The 22,771-nt window shown below is 53.5% G+C and overlaps 1 protein-coding gene across 1 annotated transcript; it reads left to right on the plus strand.

The window, feature by feature from the left end:
- Positions 1-1,378: 1,378 nt before the first annotated feature.
- CRHR1 (corticotropin releasing hormone receptor 1) lies at positions 1,379-22,531 on the plus strand. The gene is made up of 13 exons (XM_009883852.1): positions 1,379-1,557; positions 2,555-2,712; positions 12,083-12,202; positions 13,804-13,889; positions 14,983-15,089; positions 15,473-15,593; positions 15,861-16,014; positions 16,265-16,325; positions 17,245-17,317; positions 18,933-19,018; positions 20,827-20,962; positions 21,165-21,206; positions 22,391-22,531. The coding sequence occupies exons 1-13, from the start codon at positions 1,379-1,381 to the stop codon at positions 22,529-22,531; spliced, it is 1,464 nt and encodes a 487-aa protein (XP_009882154.1).
- Positions 22,532-22,771: the final 240 nt, after the last annotated feature.

Here is a 22,771-nt window from a genome sequence, read left to right on the forward strand (position 1 = left end):
CTGCTGAACGCTCAGCTGAAGCTCTCCGGGATTTTGGCAGTCTGAGCGAGGTCGTGGTAATGTCCTTCACTGCAGAGCATGATTTTCCGTAACCTATGTCAAAGCAGGGCCAGGAGGGCAGAGGGACGCGGCCCCTCTCTGGCCTGAGCACAACCCACCACCGTTTCGGGGCTGTTGAGGCATGCTTGGCTCCAGCCCAGCCAGGCTGGGACCTGCTGGGCGCCATGTGGCATCTTACGGCAGCGATGCTCCGGCAGGCGAAGCTCTTCAAGGACGGAGCTTTGACCTATTCTCTCTGCAAAGCCTGGGGAGGGGTTAAAGTAACCTGCAAAGGGCAAAACAGACGAGAGCCCGACCGTCAGGGTATCAGCTGAGGATGCTTTCGGCTTGTGCAAATCCACCTGCAGCTGCCGCCTTCCCCAGCTTATTCTCCTCGAGCTGTTGCTGACGAGAATGGGAAAAAAACTATGCCTTTATCAAGACCATTGGACACATTGCAGTGAGAGAAGACTCAGAACCTGGTAAAAAAAAAAAAACAAACAAAAAAAAAAAACCCCAACATTAGGGTTTGTTGTGTTTTGGGGAACCTTTTTTTTTCTTTCTTTCTTCCTTCTGTAGCTGTTTCAGCTCATTTACAAAGCCTGCAAAGAGCCAGAGACCGCACGCCATCCGTACCCCCCTCTAGCTGTAGCTTGGTCCGTGTTGCTGCTCAGTGCCAAGACCTCTCCCTGTGTCTGGAAGGAGAACGGGCACTGCCAGGCTGGAGCAGGCTGCGATTAGGAGAAACACATCCAATTAACACTTGAGAGCCCGTTCAGGTAGGCAAACCATCCCGGCCCCTTTTGGGAGGAACCCTTTTGGCCAAGCTACTCGTGCAAAGAGCCACCAGGTCCGGTGGGCGTCTACGCAGAAGGGAGCCAACCCCACTACACCCCTTTTACCCCATGTCTGGAGTTTGGGTGGTCTCAGCTTTCAGCAAAGAGACCCAGGAGGTGCCCGGCTCCTGCAGGACCAGCACAAGAGGAGCTCCACGCAGCGCCCGCGCTCGGGGCAGGGTTCTGCTGCCGGATCCCCTGTGCCATCTGGAGCAGTCATAACAAGGAAGCTATTCTCAGCTCCATTTATACGTCTGCCTGACATCTCTCTTGCTGTCAAAACCAGCTTTCCAAGGCAGTAAATAGTTGTTTGGAAAAGAGCAAGTGGGTGCTGAGCTTGTCTCCGTGTCGGAATAAATCCTGCTAATGCTTTGGTAAGGCGCAGGGGATTGCCGGGTGTGCCGGCAAGAGCAGCCAGTGTTTGTATGGCTAAAGGGCAAGAGGAGGACTGTCTTCTCCCTACCCAGAGCAGTTTGGAAGGTAAATAGCTCTTGGGAAGGGAGATGAGGCACCAGGGAACGGCCTGGCCGGTGGGGAAGGCGCAGGTTGTTGTTCGTTGTACGGGCTCAGCGCAGGACGGCGCCCGAGCCCACCACCCTGGGGAGCTGGGGGCTTGCTCGCAAGTGGAGGAGGCGTCAGTCTTCCAGCCTCCGGGCTCGGGTTTGGGTTTCCCAAGGGATCTGTATGTGCTTGTATTTCGGGGCACGGCTCTGCCGTTCCATCGGTCAGCAGTGAGCTTTCCTCCGAGGGGTTTGGTCAGTCCTTGCGGGGCAGGCTTGGCGTGAGGGACGCGGAGGTCAGCCTCACCATCGCCATTCGTCCCCTGAGCAGAGGGGATCACCCATCTCTGAGCCAGAGAAGAAAGTGGGCAGCTGCTCTGGTAGAAATCTGTGTATTCTTGCAAAATAGCAGGTCCCCTTCTTCCCCCGTCAGCCTCCCTGGTGAGCCTTGGGTCTACCAGCACCATCCCTCCGCCGTCTTCCACTTGCAATCATCTTCCTCAGTTTTAGTTTCTCCAAACTAAAGGCATTCAGTAGTAGCTTTTCCAAAATAGCTCCACATGCAGACGGAGTCGATGTTTTTCACTAGCAGAGAGCTGCAGAGCCGGCCAGGAGCTGCTCTGGAGAAGTGATGGGATAGATCCTGGTCAATGCTTCCCAATGCGATAGGAATGGCAGTGTTTGCAGACAAACCCTTCTCCTGCACAAAAAAAAAAGGCTTTAGCCAGACCCAGTTGACTGTGGATCAGATCTCCTTAAGGAGGTGTATTAACATCTTCCCACTGACAGCTTACAAGGCTGTGATTTTAATAAGGTATTGAAAATCTGAGCGTGGTGTCAGGCTCATCATGTTTCCCCTGTCTGCTCTTGGGATGCAAAGATGCTAAAACTAAAAGTGTTGATTAAATTGCTAAATAGCAGAAGCTCCATGGCCTGGCAGGGGCTTCGCAGGGCTGCAGTATGGTTTGCTGAGGGGGATATTTGGGGCAGGAGAGAATCGCTGGGTGGGAAATGGAGCAAAGGGTGTCAGTGTCACAGCCCCAGGCTGGATGAGCTCAGCTCCTCTGGGCTGGGAGACCCGTCCTGCAAATGGGTACGTGTCCATCATGCAGCTTTGGGGGTGGCATCCACCAAGACATGGACAAGCTCAGATCTGACCCACCCGCTGCCGTGTCCAAGGAGGGATGGGGGGCTGGGAAAGCGGCATATTGCACATATAACCCTGCCCGTGGTCTGCTCTCTCCCCGTGCAGGCGTTTCTCCTCTGGGATAGCCCCGTGGCAGCCTCCATCCAAGAGCAGTATTGCGAGAGCCTGACGCCTGTCACCAACCACACGGGTGAGTGCCCTGCGTCCCGAGCCCACCCCAGGGGACCCCGGTGGCAGGGATGGATGGAAGAGGGGGTAAGGGGATGTCTCCGGGCTGATCTGCAGCTGCCCGGCTCCTTTTCGGGGGGAGGTGGGATGTGCTGAGGCTGGGTTACAGCCCCTGCTGCAGCAGCCTCTTTGGAGAGTGACACTTGAGGCAGGTAGAAGATGCAGAGCTCAGGAGAGCTAAAAATAGAGAAAATTAATGTCTGTTGGGCTGGGCTCGAGGGGGAGGTGGGCAAAGAGACATCTGCCTGACCCCTGCTCCCACGCTGCTCTTTCTCTGCCATGCCCAGAGACACCAGGACCTTTATCCCCTATGTCCACCCTCCTCTGCCATCCCAGTGCCCAGGGGTGACAACTGGAGATTGGGGCTTTCTGCGGAGACCGCATCACCAGTGCAGTGTGGCTACCATGTGCTCAGGGCTTGGCCACCCTCCATCCCCCAGCACTCCAGGATGTGCGCCATTGAGCACTTTGGGAGGCCACCAGCCACGAGGAGCTTCTGGGGACATGGCCATGGCCAGCGCTGGCTCAGCCCAGCTGGGTGAGACCAGTGGGGTCATAGGCAGCTCACTCCTGCTCAACACCTGTACGTGGGTTTGCATCCAACCGGGTCAGGTCCACGATGTGTTTGTGCCAAAACTGGCTTTTAGCCTATATCCAAAACGTGACTTGGATGTCACCTCAGCAGTGACAGGTCTGGTTCAGTGACAGGTTTTGAGGAGGGAAGGTGGCTGAGGGAGAGGAAAGGAGCTCACAGGGACGAAAAGTCCTCCCCAGCTCAGGGATGGTGCAGAGTTCGTTTTCCCACGATTGAATGAAGACCAGAGCAAGCACCGAGCAATCGCCCGGCTTGCCCCGGTCCCCGCTGCTCCGAGCAGCTCTCTCCATCAGGGTGACGGATGGCTGCGGAGACCCGGCGCTGACAGATGGCTGCCCGCCACCTGGCTCCCATTAACAGCAGCATTAAAACCTCCTTAAAAAAATTACAACTTGGCACCAGCTGATTCAGTGCCTGGCCGATCGGCGGAGCCCAGGGCACCACAGCCCTGCAAGGAGCATCCCTGGAGCACCCGCAGCCCGGGAGACGGAGGCAGGAAGGCGAGGGCGAGGAAGGCTGCCAGCGGCAATGGAAATGCCCATGTGTCTCTGGTCTGGGCACGGTGCAGACAAGAAACGTGGTCATCACTCATGTGCTTTGCTCCCTGAAGGTTTCATCACTCCGCTCAGCAAGGTGGTTGTCCTTGGCCGTGTTAGGCTGTGATAAATGACACTTGTTTTCTTCTTACTCATCTTCCCTGGTGCAACATGTGTCCGGCTCCGTGGGCTCTGACCCGCAGAAGCACTGGCCAAGCACCGCAGGGACCTTCTGTGATGCACAGACCTGCCGGTGGCACAACCCGGGGCAGCAGGCAGGGCCCAGAGCCTCCTCGTGCCCATCTCATGGCCTTCGCCACCCACTGCTGAACCCCCCTGAGCCCAGGGGAGAGGGCAGAGAAGGGAGAGAGTTTCTGCCATGGCTTTGCTGATGGAAGTGCCCTGCAATCGCTGCCACCCTCTACCAGTGGGTGCTGCGTTCTGCCAGGATTGGGCTTTGCTCTGCGGGGATTTATTAGTGTGAATCCAAGCAGGATTTAGTGCACCTCAGTGCCCACCACCCTGGGCCAGGGCGGCGTAATATGTCAGGCTTCAGCTTTGCCAAATCTCCAGCGCCTCCGCGCATCCGACCTGTCATCCCTGAGTAACTCATTAATTCGGGATAGGGCTGGCACATGGGAAAGCCGCTTCCAGCTTGGGGAGGGGGCTTGGAAAAAGAGGTAGAGATGAAACTAATTGTCTTATGTCTGTTGTTTGGTAAGTGGAGCTCAGCGCCAGCCCTCATCCTTGGGGTCCATTTAAGCCCTGCCTGATCCAGGCAGCGATTCCTAGGGAGGGATATTTACAAAACTGGAAAGTTTGTTTTGAGGCTATTTAACATGGAGAGTTGTTAGGATGACGCTAATGAGAATTGCAGCGAGGCCGTGAGACTTAATTTGTTAATGTCTGCATAACCCTTGGGAAATGGCACATGCCGATAACACGAGCCCAGCGGTCCTCCAGCGCGTGGCTCAGCAGGGCATCAGTCGGATGCGTGGCAGGGCTCTGCCTCGTGCCCGCGTGCAGCATCACTCCTCTGAAAAGCGGCCCAGCGTGGGTTTTCCTTCTCTCTCGGGTCACCAGTCCCTTCATTATTTAATCTCGCCCTTTTTAATGGTGATGCATGGCTGGACAGTGATCTCGCCGGGGTGCCAGCTCTCTCCGAGGCGCATGCACTGAGCTGGAATGGTCTCTGCTCACAGAAGTGTGGTGGAGAGAGATGCAGGGTGATGCTCACCAGGCTCACGGGGTGCAAGCAAACCCTCATCCCGGGCAGCAGAGCAGGGGAGCCCCACAGTGCTCCCTTGTCCTGCCTTCTTATCAGCCATTCAGGCTCCCAACCTGATATTTTAGGTACATGGTCCAACCTGATATTTTATGGTATGGTCCAACCTGACATTTTAGGTACATGTCAGAAATACCTCTCGGTGAGCCCCTGATTCTGGGGGATGCTGGGACCCATGGCATCCACACATAACTGGCCGCTCTGTCAGAAAGGCTGCTCTCCTCAGTAGCAGTGAATATCCTCTCCTCCAGGCAGGAATCGTATCAGACTGGACTTGAGGTCAACGTGGTGGGTTGGGAAAGTCGGGTCAGCTGCACCCCCAAACATCTGGAAGCCAAGAAATTCCCAGATTAGGCTTGAAAAGGAATGCAGCGAGGATCAGCATGCCTTGTGCAGGGTGGATGGGTGCCTGTCCCGAGGGCTCCCAGCCTACAGATCGCCTCAGACCGCAAATTTGTCTTCCTAACGATTTCAGCTCCCCGGGGTCTGTGCGCAGCTGCTCCTCGCCTCACCCTGCCACGAAGCCCATCGGGGAGGGACAAGGTCATGTCACCCATTGGGGCAAAGCATCCCCCCGCAGCTGCAGGACCGCTTCCCAACATGGCACTTCCCTGGGGAAGGAAGAGGGGAATCTGAGCAGATGGGAAAGCCTCTTCCTAATTAATGGATGTGGCTTTTCCGAAGCAGCCCAGCAGAAAGCACTCGAGCAGAGCGAGCTCGGAGCGCTCGCGGGGTTGTTTTGCTGTTCGTAGCAGTCAAGCTTGGATCAGCCCAAGGAGTTGGCACCCAATTGCTAATAGCCCCTGCTGGTCCTGGCTGCATGATTCACTCCTTTAAGCTGTTAAACTGTTATCGCAATAAATTGTTATCCTCAGTCCTGTCTGTGTGCTCAGGAGAGAGAGTGGAGCACAGCTGATTCCTTCCTAGGAAAGAAATGTTTCCTGCCATGCAAGTTCACATAAAGCAAAGGAAAATGACACCAAAGCTAGGCAGAACTGAATAGAAATGCCTTTTTTTTTTTTAACTGGAGGTTTTTTCAAGGAGGGGAAGGGAGCATAGCTTTGCATTTAAATAAAGCAACCCAAGTTGGTCCAGCTATAGCAAAAGCCTGTGGCTGAGAAGCACAGGGGAGCAGGGAGCGATGAGAGCATTTCCTTCACGGGCACTTTATCAGACAGGTTTGGAAACACGTTTCACAGCGGGTGACAGTTTGACCAAGAGACTTTCCAGCCGCTCCAGCTCAGCTCCACGAACTGCTGACACTGCTCCAGCAGTCCCTTCTCCTGCCACTGCTGTTTCATTCACCCACTGACTCCCCGGGGGAGAGACTTAAATTTAAATTCATAAAGGTCAAATTAACAACATCAGCGCCTCTTTTCCCTTCAGCCTCGTTGGCATCTCTCCCACCAAGGCAGAAATACAAATAAAGGAGCTGAGCAGGGGCTAAAGAGGCAGCAATGAGTCCTGGCAGGGACTTGGCACCGAGGGAGAGTGGGGATACTGGGGCAGGTTTGAGAAGCGAAAAATTTGAACTCACCTATATCAAAAAATCGTAATGTTTTCAGTGTATGCTTGTATCGATAAAGCCATTCTGCTCCATCATCTAGGAAATAGGGATGCCAATAGAAACTTGCTGATATTCATAGATTTTATTGTAGTGGAAGAGGGAAGAAGGTGATGAGATTTTTTGGTAGGAAACAGTATCCTGGCACATCTCAGCGTGAGCGGCAGCTACAGCAGTTAAACTGCACTTTGGACTGGATGCAGTAAAATCGTTGCCAGCTACTCTGTTCGGTTGTAGCCAAACTAGAAGCCTTTGCTGGGAAAAGTCTGCCAGCGAGGGATTATGCTTCTTTGCTCACCCACCAGCAAAGCCCGGGCGATACCAGGGAATAAACCACTTGCTGCTATTGTCAGTAATAACACACTCCAACCACTCTATGGGTCATATCAGGAGAACAAGATATGCCCCAAACCCAGCCCACTACATTAGACATTCAATAAATATATATACGCCACATAAGCTGTACATGGATCAGTCTTAAATGACCACATTGAGCAGATGCATCAAATACCAGTGACAGAAGATAGGTTTGATGCCTCCTATTTATTGTTCTCCAGAATAGCAGCAAAGACCCAAGGGGACAGTCGGTGATGGTGAATAGCAACAAGCCGAAAATTCATTACAAAGACAGTTATCCTAACACTTATTAGCCTGTGTAATTATTTTACACTGAGGATCATGGAACTTGAATGCTCGGGAGGATTGCTGGGGATTTTTTAAGGACTGGACTCTTACAAAGATAAATAGAAACCCCCAAGGCCACTGAAAGCAGTGGTAGAGGTAGGCTGTGAGCAAGGATCGAAGTATTTTGAGACAACCACAGTTGCTCCCAGCCATATTGAGCACCCAACCGTGACTCGAGAGAAGGCAAGCAGCTCCACCACCCCAGTTTCAACACCACATTTGCATAAATTATCCCCCAGTGCCATTTCCCTCAATGCCTCGAGGTGTTACTCAAGCATTTAGCACCTGAGTGGCTCCACAGCTGGGATGGAGCCACCCCTCCTCGGCACATCAGCGTCTTTGAGATAAGAGCATCCCCCCAAAGGCCCTTGCTTTGGGGCAATAAGGTGTGAAATGGCTCCTTCTGCTCCACCAGCGTGGTGGAGCTGCTCAGGAGGGACAAGTGGCCTTTTGCATGCTGGCTACAGCGTGTATATTTTGAGATTTTTGAGGGCACTGGGGGTGTTCAGCCTGAAGAAGAGGAGACTGAGGGGAGACCTTAATCACCCTCTACAACTCCCTGAAAGGAGGGGGTAGAGAGGTGGGGGCTGACTTCTTTTCCCTGGTGAAAAGTGATAGCTTAAGAGGAAATGGATTCAAGTTACATCAGGGGAGGTTTAAACTGCATATTAGGAAACATTTTTTCATAGAAAGGGTTATTAGACATTGGAAGAGGCTGCCCAGGGAGGGGGTGGATTCGCCATCCCTGGAGGTGTTTGAAAAAAGGGTAGAGGTGGTATTTGGGGACATGGTTTAGAGGTGGTTTTGTCAGGGTAGGTTGATGGTTGGACTTGATGATCTTAAAGGTCCCTTCCAACCTCAGCGATTCGATGATGGGGGTGAAGCTCTGATTACCAAATGCAAATGCTGCAAGCAGGGACACCCTCAGGGAGCCAGAGGCTTCAGCCTGCTCAGGAGGCAGCAGCAGCTACACAGTCACCGAGGGCATCAGGGATGGACGGAGATAATCGGGGTTGAATAAGAGCTAAGGACTGGTAGAGATATGAACTAACACCTTTCAGCTGTTACTCAGCCTCCTGAGACACCTTAGATAAATAACCCCATCTCTCTGGACCACAGGGATGAGCCTGCGATTCAGATTTCCATCATCTCTCCTGGTCCCTATGCATTGCTTGGCCCTTTGAGCAGCCATGATGTTGCTGGGGGCACAGCAGCAAGCTGGGATGCTGCACTGGTGCAAAGCTTTGCCTGGTGCAAGATGAAAACGTGTTCACTGGCTCGGTTATACCACCACAGCCTTTGCTTTACTGCTCTTCATACCATCCTAGCAAGGTTTGATGGTACGATAACGCTTCAGACCTCCTGGCATCAACTTGAGAGCACTCTGGCCACATGTCTGGTGGTGCTGGCCCAGGATAAACATTCTCCATCCTCTTTAAATTTGCTCAAAATCTTTGGCAGATTAGCTGGGACTGGAGAGCTTTGCCCTGCCAGGCTTCCCACGGCTGTGTGCCTTTAGCTTGGAGCCATCTCAGGGGCCTCTGCGAGTGGTGGAAGCAGCCTGGAGAAGGATGTTTTATATAAACAGGAGGGATATTGCTATAGTTATCCTGAGACAGTTATTGTGATACAGTTGTCTCAGTGTAAGTCCCTGGACAGCCACTTTTTTTTTTCTTCATAAGAAAGGAAATGCTTTATATTGCTTCAAAGCAGCACAACCTGAAGAAAATTGGGTGAGAAGGGATTTGAGTGACTTCCCCCGTGCCACATTCCCTGTCTCAAAGCAGGACCAGCTCCTTCCTACCCCAAATGCCGTGTTTCTGAGCGGGAGGGAGCCAAATCAGGGGAACAGGGTGCAGGTAGGAAATTCATTGACCTTTCTTGCTGTAAAGCTGCAAAGACCAAAGCTGTGTCTGTGCAGGCAACGGCGCTGAGAAAGCTGGAGCAGACGTCTGCAGAACCTGGGAGAATAATCCCCCTGCAAATACGGATGGGCCGCAAAGCAGATATGAAAGCATTTAGCACTGATACATATAATTTCCATGCTAAACAGTGCTCTAAAGGCTGGGAGCCGCGTGCCGCTGGGGAGCAGCTGGAGCAGACGGTCATGCTGGGCAAACGGGATGTCGAAGCCCTCACGGCACTCTTTGCTTTCGCTCTTTTACTTAACCCTTCCCCAGCAGGAGGTGGTGTGTTTTTTTTCTTCTCTATGTGCTAGAGAGAGCAGAAAGAGCAGCATCTCCTTTTCTTCACCAAGCATTTCTTAGCGTGAGCCAGGGAAAAATATTACAGCCACCCACTAGATTAAAATCTGGTGGGACAGACCTCAAAGTGCTGCCCACAGCGGTGGTGGTGGGAAGTCTGCTGAGCACAGGGGGAAGTTCCCGGAGCCTCCTACAGCCTGGCTGAGCCTGACCCCTGCTCGCCTGACTGCAGTCCTCAAGCCCGAATGCCACCTCACCCCACAACCCCGACCCATGGGACGAGGAGGGGGCTGAGCTCCTGGTGATGCTGCTCCAGCTTCACCCTGCATCCCTGCCCTGGTGGGACTGCGAGACCCGTCCACTCGGTTCATCGTCTGGTGGGTGGCCGTAGTGCTTTAATGAGAGTGCCAAGCAGCATTAAATCGAGCGCCGTGGAGAAACATGAAGATACTAAATCCATCTGCTTGGGCAGATGTATAACAAGACAATGCCACCTTTGTCTGACCACAACATTTCCATGAATCTATCTTGTGTTTGGTTATTAATGGCACCGATGGAGAGTACCGATGCTGCTACTCTCTGGCTCTGCTGACTTTTAATTACTGAGTCTTCCTGCTTGTCCTCCCTGAGCAGTCTGCGTCCGTGCCCCAGCAAGGAGGGATGCAGGAGGGAAACTGAGGCACAAGAGGATGGGGAGAAAATGGAGCTTGTGCTCAGCCGCACCGATCATAGGGAGGGTTTTTGATGACTGCTGAGCTGACTGAGCTGCTCTGGGCATTAGCACTGTGCAAGCCCCATTTTCCTATGTTGGGTTATTCCAAGCGAAGCTTTTCCTATTCCAGATATTCATGTGGCTTCTCACCTGGGTGGATTCCCAGGTGGCTAACAGGGAGGACACTTGCAATTTAACTTTGTCCGTAGTTGAAGCAATTAGCGGTTGGCTTTTCTCTACCTGGATGAATATTATTATAAATTTTTAAAGAGGGACTTCATTTTCTGTGACCCTCTATTTCTCTGTCAAATTTGGGTCAGAACAACTAAGGAGCTCAGCAAATGCTAATAGATGCAGATAAGCACAGACACGCACACTAGACGTGATTAAATGCACTTTGTTTCCTAAGGAATAGCATCTTAAAACAGTTAACTTAAAGTGAAGGTTGCCGCAGCAACCATACACATTAGCAAAGCTAAAAGCAAAGGTCATTGTTAAAATTAATTTCTCACTACAAGCTACGAAAGGCAGAAGGTAACGCTCACCACGCTCTGATGCTTCCCCAGCTCACACGCTTGGAAGTTGTTTTCCCTTGCAAAGATGTTTGAAGGAAACCCTCCTTTTCTTTGCACTGAAAATTTGCTCTGAGAACATCCCAAGAAACCCAGGAGCCAATTTTTCCAGTAATCAATGAAAACAAATATTCCCCCCTTGAAAACTTTCGTCATATTAATAACACAATATTTTGCTTTTTTTTTTTCGTTCGGTCACGCTTTAGCCAGCTCCATCCATAGGAAGTCTCAGGAAAGGCATTCAAATAACAACCATCGAGTTCAGGCGGAGTGGAAACGCTGTGTTCTCACACCCAGAGAGCTGCGAATTGGGGTGTTTTGTCTTAGGAAATGGCAATGTCTGTCTCTGCACCGGCAGAACAAACATCTCTGGTACCCAGAGTGGTTTGCACTAAACTCTCCCCCTTCCAGGGTCTGCTGCTTGTCAAGGATTGTATTATATGGATATTACAGCCGTTGTGCTTCCTACTTCACTTTGAGATGTAGCTAGGACATATTTAGTTACAGTACATGTTGTTCTAAATATACACAAATTATACATAAAAAAGCCTGCAATCTGGCCTACCTAATGCCTACGTTAGCACACTTGTGTAGCTGGAAAAGCACACGAGTCCTGTTTGAAATCCAAAATAGCAGCAACAGACTTGGAGCTTTCTTCCTGGGAAGAGACCGATGGGAATGACTAGGAAGGAGATCTTGCAGCCAGGAGGTGTGAGAGGATTGGAGGGGCTCTGAGGAGCGTCCCACCAGCACCAGGCTGGAGTCACCACTGGGAAAAGGAAAATCTGGCTTATTGCTGGCTGTTGCGGGCTGGATGCCAAAGTCATGGTTGAAGAAAAGAGCAGGGCTGGAAGACCAGAGCCAGGGAAACCCAAGCTGACTTGGGAAGCTGGGTCAGAAAACAAGGCTTGTGCCAGAACTGGGCTTAACCCAGGTGCTCAGACAGGACCAGGATGATAGTCATGGCCAGATGGATCAACCAGCCCTCGAGTAGTCTTGGCATAGACCCCGTTTGGTGTCTGGCATGAGGCTCTTCTGGGGGCTGAGCTTGCCGTGACCCATCAGCTCAGCTGGGACTGCAGCCCCAGTTCTCTGGGCAAACCTTGAACCTTCAACAGCCTGGAGGTGGCCCATGGTGGCCCACAGACCTCCACTAACTCTCTGCACTTCTTCCCTGCAGGTCCCCAGTGCAACGCCTCGGTAGACCTGATCGGCACGTGTTGGCCGCGGAGTGCGGTGGGACAGCTGGTTGCTCGACCCTGCCCTGAATATTTCTATGGCGTGCGGTACAACACCACGAGTAAGATGAAGAGCACTGATGGGGATGTGGTGGAGAGGGATGGGGGAGTTCAGACAGCCGTGTGCATCAGGGGCTGTGAGGGCACGAGTGACTATACATCCCTGGGTACAGAGCTCGTTGGGGGCTCTGTGGGATCTGTCCGCCAAAAAAGAAAAAAGCCCTCACATCCCAAATTTTGGGAGAGTGGTTTCAGAGCTTTATAAGCAGGTCCTCCTGGACATGCCCTCGCGAAGCGGGAGAGGGCTGATGTCCCCATCTTGGGGACAGGGGAAGAAGAGTGAGCCTGCCTGGCTACTGGAGGTGGCACAGAGGTCTGCTGGGCAAGGACTGGGGGACCTTGTGGCTCATCCCCTCCCGGCACGGGTGACTGCATTGTCACTGCCAATGACGTGCTGGGAGCAGGGGACGAAGCAAAGGCAGCTGAAAAGCGCCCAAAGCTGCCCAAAGCCCACGGATGAGTTTCTGACCACCAAAGTGCTACTTTTGATGAAAGAAACATCTTGCTTCCTGTGGAAAACATCAATTTTTCCATCCCGCACGTTTTTGCAGCCGTGGAAGACGGCATGCGTATGGCTCCTGCTTTGGGGGGCCTCTCATGCTGTCGCAGGAGTCTCTTTGCATTAATCCATACTCATGCCTGCCTAAGAGCCGTCCCCATCCCTGTCCCATCCCATCGCCCTGATGAGGCTCACGGTCTCTCCTGTTAATAGCAGAAGCCCAGCATCGCCCCAGTGCTGGTGTCACCCCAGTGCTGACGCTAATCGGAGGCTGCTCCGAGGCTGTTGTGGCCGTTCCTTCCCAACTAGCCTTGCCACTCGCCCTCCTAATTAGGCGAAGAAAGCTCCTAATGCAGGGGAAAAAAAGTGAAAACTTCACGCTGCTGTTGCAGCAGCGCTCGCAGGATGGCACGTGATCGCTTGAGCAAACAGCGCAGAGGAGGGCAAAAGGAGAGTCAAACTCATATTGCTCCCACTGCATCTCGGTGGTGGGAGGCAATGGGGTCCCCCAGCGCCGAGGGGCAGAGCTGGTGCAGACCCAAAGCCCTTGAGCACATCTGAAATGTTCCAAGCACTTCGGTTCTGCAGTCGCAACCAAGGCAGCGTCTGAGGAGGAGGAGGCTGAGGGGAGACCTCATCACTCTCTACAACTTTTTAAAAGGACACTGTAGAGAGATTGGTGCTGGTCTCTTCTCACAGGTAATTAATGACAGAACAAGAGGGAATGGCTTCAAGCTCCAACAGGGTAGATTTAGACTGAACATTAGGAAAGAATTTTTCACAGAAAGAGTGGTCAGGGACTAGAATAGGCTGCCCAGGGAGGTGGTTGAGTCACCATCCCTGGATGTGTTTAAGAGCCGTTTAGATGTGGTGTTGGGGGATATGGTGTAGGGGAGAACTTTGTAGAGTGGGGTAGACGGTTGGACTCGATCCCAAGGGTCTCTTCCAACCTAGACAATTCTATGATTCTATGAGCTGGCTTCAAAGCAAAAGATGCCACTGGCTTGGTGCCGGTGCCCCCTGCATTAGTGAGGATCATCAGGTCACATCTTTGTGCCCGTCCCTGTACACCGTTAACCCTTGGACGCGCGCCCTCTCTTTCAGATAATGGCTACAGGGAGTGCCTCGCGAACGGGAGCTGGGCAGCGCGGGTCAACTATTCCCAGTGCCAGGAGATCCTCAGCGAAGAGGTAACCTCGGCAGCCCCTCCGCCGGGCTCTTGGCAGGAGGGTGAGGGACAGACATCGGAGTTTTGAAGGGTGACAGCATCCAGGTCAGGAACGGCCCAAGGGAGCTGCGGGCTGGGCGCTCAGCAGCATCCCAGATAGAAGGTTGCATGCAGCATATGTGACCCCCTTCTCGATTTGCATTTTCGTTCCCTGCCAAAAATAAAGCCACGCCTGTTTCCCTTCCCTGTTAAATATCCAAGAGGATTTGCAGTGTGAGGTGTCCTGGCCCCAGGGCCACTGGGTGTAGATCAGCATGGCCTCCAGCCCCATCACCCTCTTCCAGCTCCAGCATGACACAAGCACTCAGTGCAAACACTATCCCTCCCTGCTGGCAATGAAATAAAAGAGATGTTTAGGAAGCTGGAAGGGATTAAAAAAAATGGGGACCAAGAATTACAAGCCCCTGAGTAGGTCAAGCCACCCCTCAGAGCAGAGGAAAAGAGATAAGGGCTGTTCATTTGCAGTTGATAACCACCTCTGGTATTTAAGATACTGACATCTCTTGCCAGGAATGGTTTTCTCACTCAGTTAATTGCTAATTCACAGGTTGGATGAGTGCCTAACAGCAGGAGCAATCAATTAATTTAATTATCAGTCACATCTTCCCGAGATTCCCCTGCTCCCTCTGCCCAAATTCATCCTAGCCTCTCAGCTGCCCTCAGGGCAATGGAGAATGAACTGAGACATCAGATGTCACGTTGCCAGTGAGCTTGGCTGAATTACAGCAGGATTTCCCCAGACGAGGGGTTGGGGATGTCCCAGTGCTGAGCAGCGGTGATGTAGGGGCAGCAACCCTGAGCTCCCTGGCACGGGTAGGATATGAAATGCCCAAGTCCTTTGCAGGGCCAGATTGGTGTCTCTCCCGTCCGCGTTACCCTCATCCAACCAGCCGTGTCCCCTCCCAGCCCTGTCTCCACTGTCCTGCACCAGGTGGGCTCCAGTTGCTTTCTGGAAAAGGGCCCAAAATTTGCAGTGCAGCTCTTGCAGGTGATGTGGTGGGTTTGTGGTGGTACCCAGGGCTGCTGCTGACCCCCTCCCCATCTCCCCCCACCAGAAGAAGAGCAAGCTGCACTACCACATCGCTGTCATCATCAACTACCTGGGGCACTGCGTCTCGCTGGGGGCCCTCCTCGTGGCCTTCGTCCTCTTCATGCGCCTGCGGTGAGTGACCTGTTGGGGGGACGAGCCCAGAGAGGTCACTCCACTGCCCTTGGGCCAGGGACAGACCCAGCCCCTGTGTTTTGCCATATTCACCCCCATGGCCATCGCTCTCCAGTCTGGAGGGATCATGCCTATCTCAGGGTTATTTTCTTCCTGCTGCTTATTTAAAGCACTTGGTTACGGAAGCAGAGGGTCCTCCTTGGTGTCTTCCACCTCCTGGCCTTGGTCGTGCCCACCTCATCCAAGGCATGGCCCCAGCAGCTCACCCTTGGGGTCCCAACAAAGACATTCAGCTCCACAAACAGCCCTGTCCCGCAGCCCGTGTGTGGCCAGCCCTCAGACACTCACCGTGCTCTGGTGGTCCCTTGTCCCCCCATCTCCAGGAGCATCCGGTGCCTGAGGAACATCATCCACTGGAACCTGATCACAGCCTTCATCCTACGCAACGCCACGTGGTTCGTGGTGCAGCTCACGATGAACCCAGAGGTGCACGAGAGCAATGTGGTAGGTGCAGCTCTGCCAGGTAGCCGGCCTGAGCTTGGTCCTGAGCAGCTGGGGTGGTGGGGACTATGAGGATCCTAAAGATGAGACCCCAGAAGCAGCTTGAGGGGCCAAATAGGGCTGCCTGGTGGTTGGAGGACAACCCAGGCTTATGAGAAACATGCATTCAGTTGCTCTGCTGGGGTCTGTGTTGCTCTGTGCATCGGTTTCACCACTAACACAGAGCTCTGCTCTTCACCCTCCATGTCTCCTTCTAACCCCCCTCGGCAGGTCTGGTGCCGCTTGGTCACTGCCGCCTACAATTACTTCCACGTCACTAACTTTTTCTGGATGTTCGGCGAGGGCTGCTACCTGCACACGGCCATCGTGCTCACCTACTCCACGGACAAGCTCCGCAAGTGGATGTTCATCTGCATCGGCTGGTGTAAGTACCAGGATTTCCCCTCCACCCACCACGTACTCAGGGTTTTAGTGATAGGTGATGCCCACCCCCATCCTCTGCTCCAGCTCTTCTTGCACTCAAATAGCTGCAAAAAGGCTGCCGGGAGCAGGGGGATGGGTTTTGCATGCCCATATCAGCTCCCCCAGTGTGAGCTGTGTGAGAAAATTGCTGTTACAGCATAATTTGGTGGCAACTTTGCACCCCTGAGACTCATCCATGTGTTCATCTGCAGGTATCCCCTTTCCCATCATCGTCGCCTGGGCCATCGGGAAGCTGTACTACGACAACGAGAAGTGAGCCTGATTACTTTCATTCCCCGTTCTCCTTTCTGTCCCAGTTCCCCAGAGATCGGTTGTGCCAGGGGCTGTGGCAGGCACGGATCCTGCCGGGAAGGGCCGACACGAGGCAGTGTACATGGAAAGGGTGGGAGCGGAAAAAAAAAAGATAATATTCTTCCGTTCTTCCTTTTATCTCACCTTTAGGCTTTCTGCCGCACGCGCCCTGCCTGCAGCCACCTGCTGCTGCATTTTTTTCCCCTTCAAAGGGCAAATGAGATTTTTAAGGGGGAAAAGGCAAGATTAAGCCAGAGCTCCTACAATGTGTTTGCTAAATGGAGCTGGGATTTAATCTACCAGCGGAGATATAAACTACCTCCACCTGAGCCATTTTCACAGAGACTTGCTAATGGAGGACTTAACAGGCACCTGAGAGTTCATCCTGCGGACTGGGAAGTTCAAAGGAGTCCGCTTAGATGAATGGCAGCTTGTCTTGTTTTTCAGGCCTGGTTTTGCCCCCCCCCCCCGCCCCCGCAGCCCTGTGCTACGCACACAGGCACAGCGCTCAGTTAACAAAACCCGACGAGGTGCTCCCAGGACACGGATACACCTGCGTGACCTCCTGTAGGGTTTGCTGGGGACAGAGCCAACCTGGACCTGTGTGCGTGTAAGGTTGTCCCCGCTCATCCTGCAACCACCAGTTCCCACATCCGTACGGGGCCCATAAACACCCCCCAACCCCCCACGCACCTCCATATAGCGAGTTCCCGGGGAACCTACTCTATAGTGGCTACAGCAGTTGAAGCTGTAGTGCTTTCACCCTATGGATGGTGACTTACAGGGATTGTGCAAGGACAGGAGTAAATCCAGGTCACTCACACTGCAGGCTTGTCCCCGACACCACATGTCCCCAACACCACTTGTCCTTGCCTTGCAGGTGCTGGTTTGGGAAGCGAGCGGGAGTTTATACCGACTACATTTACCAAGGCCCCATGATCCTGGTGCTTCTGGTAAGAGCAAAGCGACGTTACTTGCTAAGTATAGGGTCCTCCCCACCTGCACATGTTCCTGAACAGGGTCTCGCCCCTTCCCGCAGCATCACCCCGCTGCAGCTGGCTGTGCCGCCCCACAGCAGCAACGCCGCTCACCCTGCAAGCCCAGCTCCCTGCACCCAAACTGCACCTGGAGCAAATTTGGGCACCTAACCCACAACGAGGAATAGCGTGCGCGGATTCTGCTGGCTTGGGGTGGGCTAGAAAGGGAGACTGGAGACCTCACTCCGATAGGGATGCTCCTATCGGCAGAGTCCCACACAGAATCATAGAATGGTTTAGGTTGGAAAGGACCTTGAAGATCCTCCATTTCCACCCCCCCTGCCATAGACAAGGACACCTCCCACCAGCCCAGGTTGCCCAAGGCCCCGTCCAGCCTGGCCTTGAACACCTCCAGGGATGGCGCCTCAACAACCTCTCTGGGCAACCTGTGCCAGTGCCTCACCACCCTCACAGTGAAAAACTTCTTCCTAATGTTTAATCTAAACCTGCCCTCTTCCAGTTTATAGCCATTCCCCCTCGTTCTGGCACTCCATGCCCCAGTAAAAAGTCCCTCCCCAGCTCTCCTGGAGCCCCTTTAGGCACTGGAAGGCCCCAATAAGATCTCCCCGGAGCCTTCTCTTCTCCAGGCTGAACAGCCCCAGCTCTCTCAGCCTCTCCTCATAGGAGAGGTGCTCCAGCCCTCGGATCATCCCCGTGGCCCTCCTCGGGATGCGCAGGTCCATACATCAGTAATTCCCTCCATCCCTGCCCAGGCACTATTTGGGTGCCGGTGCATGCTTTGCCAGGCATTCACAGCAGTCTGGGGACCTCCACCCCATTCCCTGATCCGCATCACTTTGCTCCTGGCCCTTGGCTGAGCAGTGATGCTTGAACCAGGGGCCGTATGGACCAACATTTGCTGGGGCTTTGCCCTTTTGGGAAGGGACGAAGAGGGGCAGAGGTGGCAAGTCACAAGCAGCAGTGCCAGGGTCCAACCTGTGTTTGTAGGGGGACAACCGTGCACAAGGTCCCACATCTTTCCCTCCCTCTTTGCCCAATGCTGAGAAAACCCGAGGGAGGACTAATCACCGGCATCAACCGGCCTCGCTGGGTAATTGATCCCACTTCTCATTTCCCAGCCTGTCGGGTAGCCAGACCACTTCTAATTCATGTCAATTGTGCTCAGGTCCCGGTGCTGCCTTCCCGTGCCCTCGTTAGCAGTTCGGCAGCTGGGAGAGTGGCCAAGCAGCTCCTTGCTGTGATGGCAGTCACTCTCCCAAAATCCCTTCGGCCGCCTTATATTCCTCCTCCTCCTCCAACTTATTCCCCTTCAGCCCTTTCTCTAACACTTGCCCTTCCTCTCCAATCTCCTGGTGTGCCCTGCTGCCCTGCTCCCTTCAACAAATTCCTAAATCTTATTGCTAAAGTGCTTTAAAAATGATAAATGCAGATGTCCTGTTTGAGCGTGTGGAAGGCAGTAGACCAGGCTCAAGAGGAAACGTTCCCATTTCCCCTGGCACAGCCCATTGCTGAGGAAACGGGAGGCAATGTTGGGGGAGCAGGCACTAACCTGGTGCCCTCTTCCTTCCAGATCAACTTCATCTTTCTCTTCAACATTGTCCGAATCCTCATGACAAAGCTCCGAGCTTCAACCACGTCGGAGACGATCCAGTACAGGTAAGAGTGTGAGCGACCCTGCAGAAAGCAGACCTAGAAACTGCATTAGCACAATTACGGGGGATAGGAACAGCCCCACCAGCCAAATACCAAGGGGATGGGAGCATGGAGAGACATCTAAGAGCATCTCAAATGCTTTCTGGATGCACATGGCCGTTGCATCTAGAGTAGTTCAAAAATCCTGGCCAGGGAGAGGTTTTTGATGGATGACTGGATATGGCTTTGAAGGGAGCCGTTGGGACCTGAGTCTCTTTGCAAAAGCCTTTGCTGGTGGGACCCGATCAGCTCACCGGGCTCAGAGCTGCAAATCGGAGCTGCTCACCTCGGAGCATGGAGGTGAGAATTAAATCGCCGCTTGGCAGCAAAGCAAAGGCCAAGGAAGGAGTACTGGATCGATGCCACCCCAAACACCTCCTCGTGAAGCCGCAAGGAGAAGGCAGCACTCTCAGCAGCACAAGGCAGGAAGATTTAACCCTCCTCCGCTGGGGAATATTTTGCAGACAACCTGGGAGGTGCATGGACAAAGCAGTTCTCCAAAGTACCTGGATCAGGAAAAGACACATTGGTCTTCATCAGTGCTTCTCTCTGGGTCATTTTCCAGGCAGGAATCAGAGAATCCTACTGTGTGCTGGGTCAAGAGAAGCAGGTTTGGGGTGGAGGGTGGATTTTTCAGCTGAGAATGGAAAAATTCAGATGCGATGATTGGGAAATGCCAGCTTTCCTCATCACAGAGTATTGAGCTGGGATGAACGATTCAGCTTGGAGCGAGCGAAGATGAAGGTTATTGAAATAGACTGGTTGGTCTCAGTCAGCAATTCTGAGACACTTTGGGTTTTCCAGTATTTGCCTGATTTTGGCAGGGAAGGTTTTTCATGTTTGGGCAGAACAACATATGCATTTCTCAGAAACATTTTGTGGGACAGGAAATCTTGGAAAGTTTGGTAGGTTATAAACTGTGCAGCCCTGCTTAAACCAAGCAAGAGACAGCCCTGGACGGCTCCTGCTCACCTTAGGCGATTTGGTAAAATGCTGATGGATCCCCTGCTGCCATCGCTGCTCCCCTGGGGAACCGACACCGGGGCGTGTGCTGTCCCATGGTTTGCCAGCCCGAAGATGCTCGTGTCCTCGGTTATTTCCAGCTCCTCCATGCCATCTGCCAGTTTGTGTCAGTGGCTGTGGCTCTCCTCCAGGTCAGCGACGCGGCACAAGGTCCCAGGCCCCGTCCCTGCCCAGCCCAGCCCTGCCAGGGATGACTTTTCCTGTTTTCAGCTCATGTTGGAATCTGTCCATTAACAGGATTTTTAAGGCAAAAAGCGTTGACTGGGCATTGTTCTTGTCCCCTAATGCAAATGAATGAGATGCCAAGCCCCGATTCTTCCTCTTGTATCAGCACTATTACTTTTCACAAACCGCACTTGTAATCTCATCAGGAAAAGATATCAAATTAATTAGCTGAGATAAGTTTTTTCATAAACCCGTGTTGAAGGGTGTGAATTACTTTATCTTCCTTAATTCCTTTTTAATCGAGTCCTAGATCAGCCAAGCAATCATTTCACGCCAGCTCAAGGTCAGGCCTCCACTATCCACCGCCTTTTTCTGGCTGGAGAAACCACAGAGGGTGCTCAGTGCTCAAACCAGCCCAGTCACTTGGGGATCGCATTGGAAAACAGACCAGCTCTGCTCCATCCTCCCCTGATCACTGGTTTGCCGGGACCCAGACAGACCAGTATGGTGCTGGGAGTGAGATGGGGAGAGTCCCCATGCCCAGGGCTGCACTGCAGCAGCTCAGGTCCATGTTTTCTCCCCAGGAAAGCAGTCAAGGCCACACTGGTGCTCCTGCCCTTGCTGGGAATCACCTACATGCTGTTCTTTGTCAACCCAGGGGAGGATGAGATCTCCAGGATTGTCTTCATCTACTTCAACTCCTTTCTGGAGTCCTTCCAGGTATGGTCCTCATCTGTAGCTACCATCCCAGTCTCCCCACCAAGGAATGTGGGGGAGCCCATCCTGTGGCCGATGCCTTGCCGTGCTCCGACCCCCACCCAAAACCAGACCTCCCTGGACCCCAGGGTTGCTCCAAAGCTTCTGAGCCTGGGGGTGGCTGCTGGCCATAGCTCTATGGTGACTGCTGCTTGTATCCTTCCAGGGCTTCTTCGTCTCTGTCTTCTACTGCTTCCTGAACAGCGAGGTGAGCACCAGGGGTTAGGGTGGGGTGGGTCTACACCCTTCCTTGCCAGCAGACCCAAGCTCAGCCCCTGCGTGGAGCTCAGAGGGTGCTGGCACCCGATTCCCCAGCTCAAGGCATCTGCTGTATCAGTCAGTGTGTTACCTCCAGCTTCAGACACAGGTTGTGCCCGTATGGGGACAGCTGTGGTCGATCTCCTCCTTCGGAGGAGGAAAATCCACCCCTGAGAACAGATGCTTTTGGGATGCACCCGTGCGATTTGGTGCAGCAGAAAGACCCCGGGTCCCCTCATCCCTGGGAAATCCTGCCCCAGGGTGATGCCCGTATACACGTGGGTACCCGGCACACAGAGCGGGGCACCTCCCAGGCTCTGACCCAAAACACAGACAGCAGAAAGCAAAGGAGGTGAGAGCAGAGGCTGATCCTGGGGCTGATCTCTTGGGCAGCACTTTCCTCTGCCTCCTCCCAAATGCTCTTGCACCTTTGCTGGCTCAGGAGAATTAGCCCCAGACAAGATTGCTTCGTTACCAAATCGTAAATAATTGATGCAGGATGAATAGGGATTGGACCAGGACTAGCTGGTGAACCAGGAGCACATCACACTGGGCTGGCTGGGGAGTTCGGTGTTCACCCAACCGCACCATCTCATCTGCCTGCGCCCAGTGCCCACCTCCCAGGGCCACCCCACGCTGCAGTCTATGGAAGGGCGTTTCATCACTGTTTACCTGCCACACAAAGCACTTGGGTTGTTGTAGGGTGGAATTATGTCGAAGAAATGCCACTAGCATGAACCAGACAAGCCATAAAACCTCCCTGACTGTCTCTTGCTCCCCTCCCAGCCCCTGCAGCATCCGATGCAGCATGTGAGATTCTGCTCTCCTGCAGAGTCCCTGATCAGATTTATTTCTCCCTCTTGTTTCTGTTTTGTGCTCAGAGGCACCATCGGTTGGGTTCATCTCTCTTCACAGCTGCAAGGGCTGCATTTCACCAGCATCGCATCAAACAAGGCTGGGTGCCCTGGGAGGTGACAGGGGCTCCCAGGACTCTCCCTGCCCCTGGGGAGCTGAGCAGGGTTTCGGCAGCATTTTTGGTTGAAAAGACTGAGGATGAAGATGGGTGGTGCCTCTAAACAGCTTTGGACAGCTGTGTGGTGCCTAAATGTCCCCTCCTCTGTCTCGTGCCCCCAGGTCCGATCAGCTGTACGGAAGCGGTGGCACCGATGGCAGGACAAGCACTCCATCCGCGCCCGCGTGGCTCGGGCCATGTCCATCCCCACCTCCCCAACCCGTGTCAGCTTCCACAGCATCAAGCAGTCCACGGCCGTCTGAGCCAGCAGCGAGCTGCTGTACGGGATGGGGGAGCCGGCGTCCCCGCTGCATGGGACCCCTGACATGGCACAGCACAGGATCCCGGTCCTGCCTGCACCCACCAGTCTCGCAGAGGACACACAAAGTCGCTGCACCTATGGGAAACCCTACAGCTCCTGTCCTGCCTGCTGGGGCAGACCTGTAGGACAGGACAGCTGAGATGCTGCTTTGTCATCTCCCTGACAGTGATGTGACCTGCTG

The sequence above is a fragment of the Charadrius vociferus genome, unplaced genomic scaffold, assembly GCF_000708025.1.
Source record: "Charadrius vociferus isolate BGI_N301 unplaced genomic scaffold, ASM70802v2 scaffold484, whole genome shotgun sequence".
Taxonomy (NCBI): Eukaryota; Metazoa; Chordata; class Aves; order Charadriiformes; family Charadriidae; genus Charadrius; species Charadrius vociferus.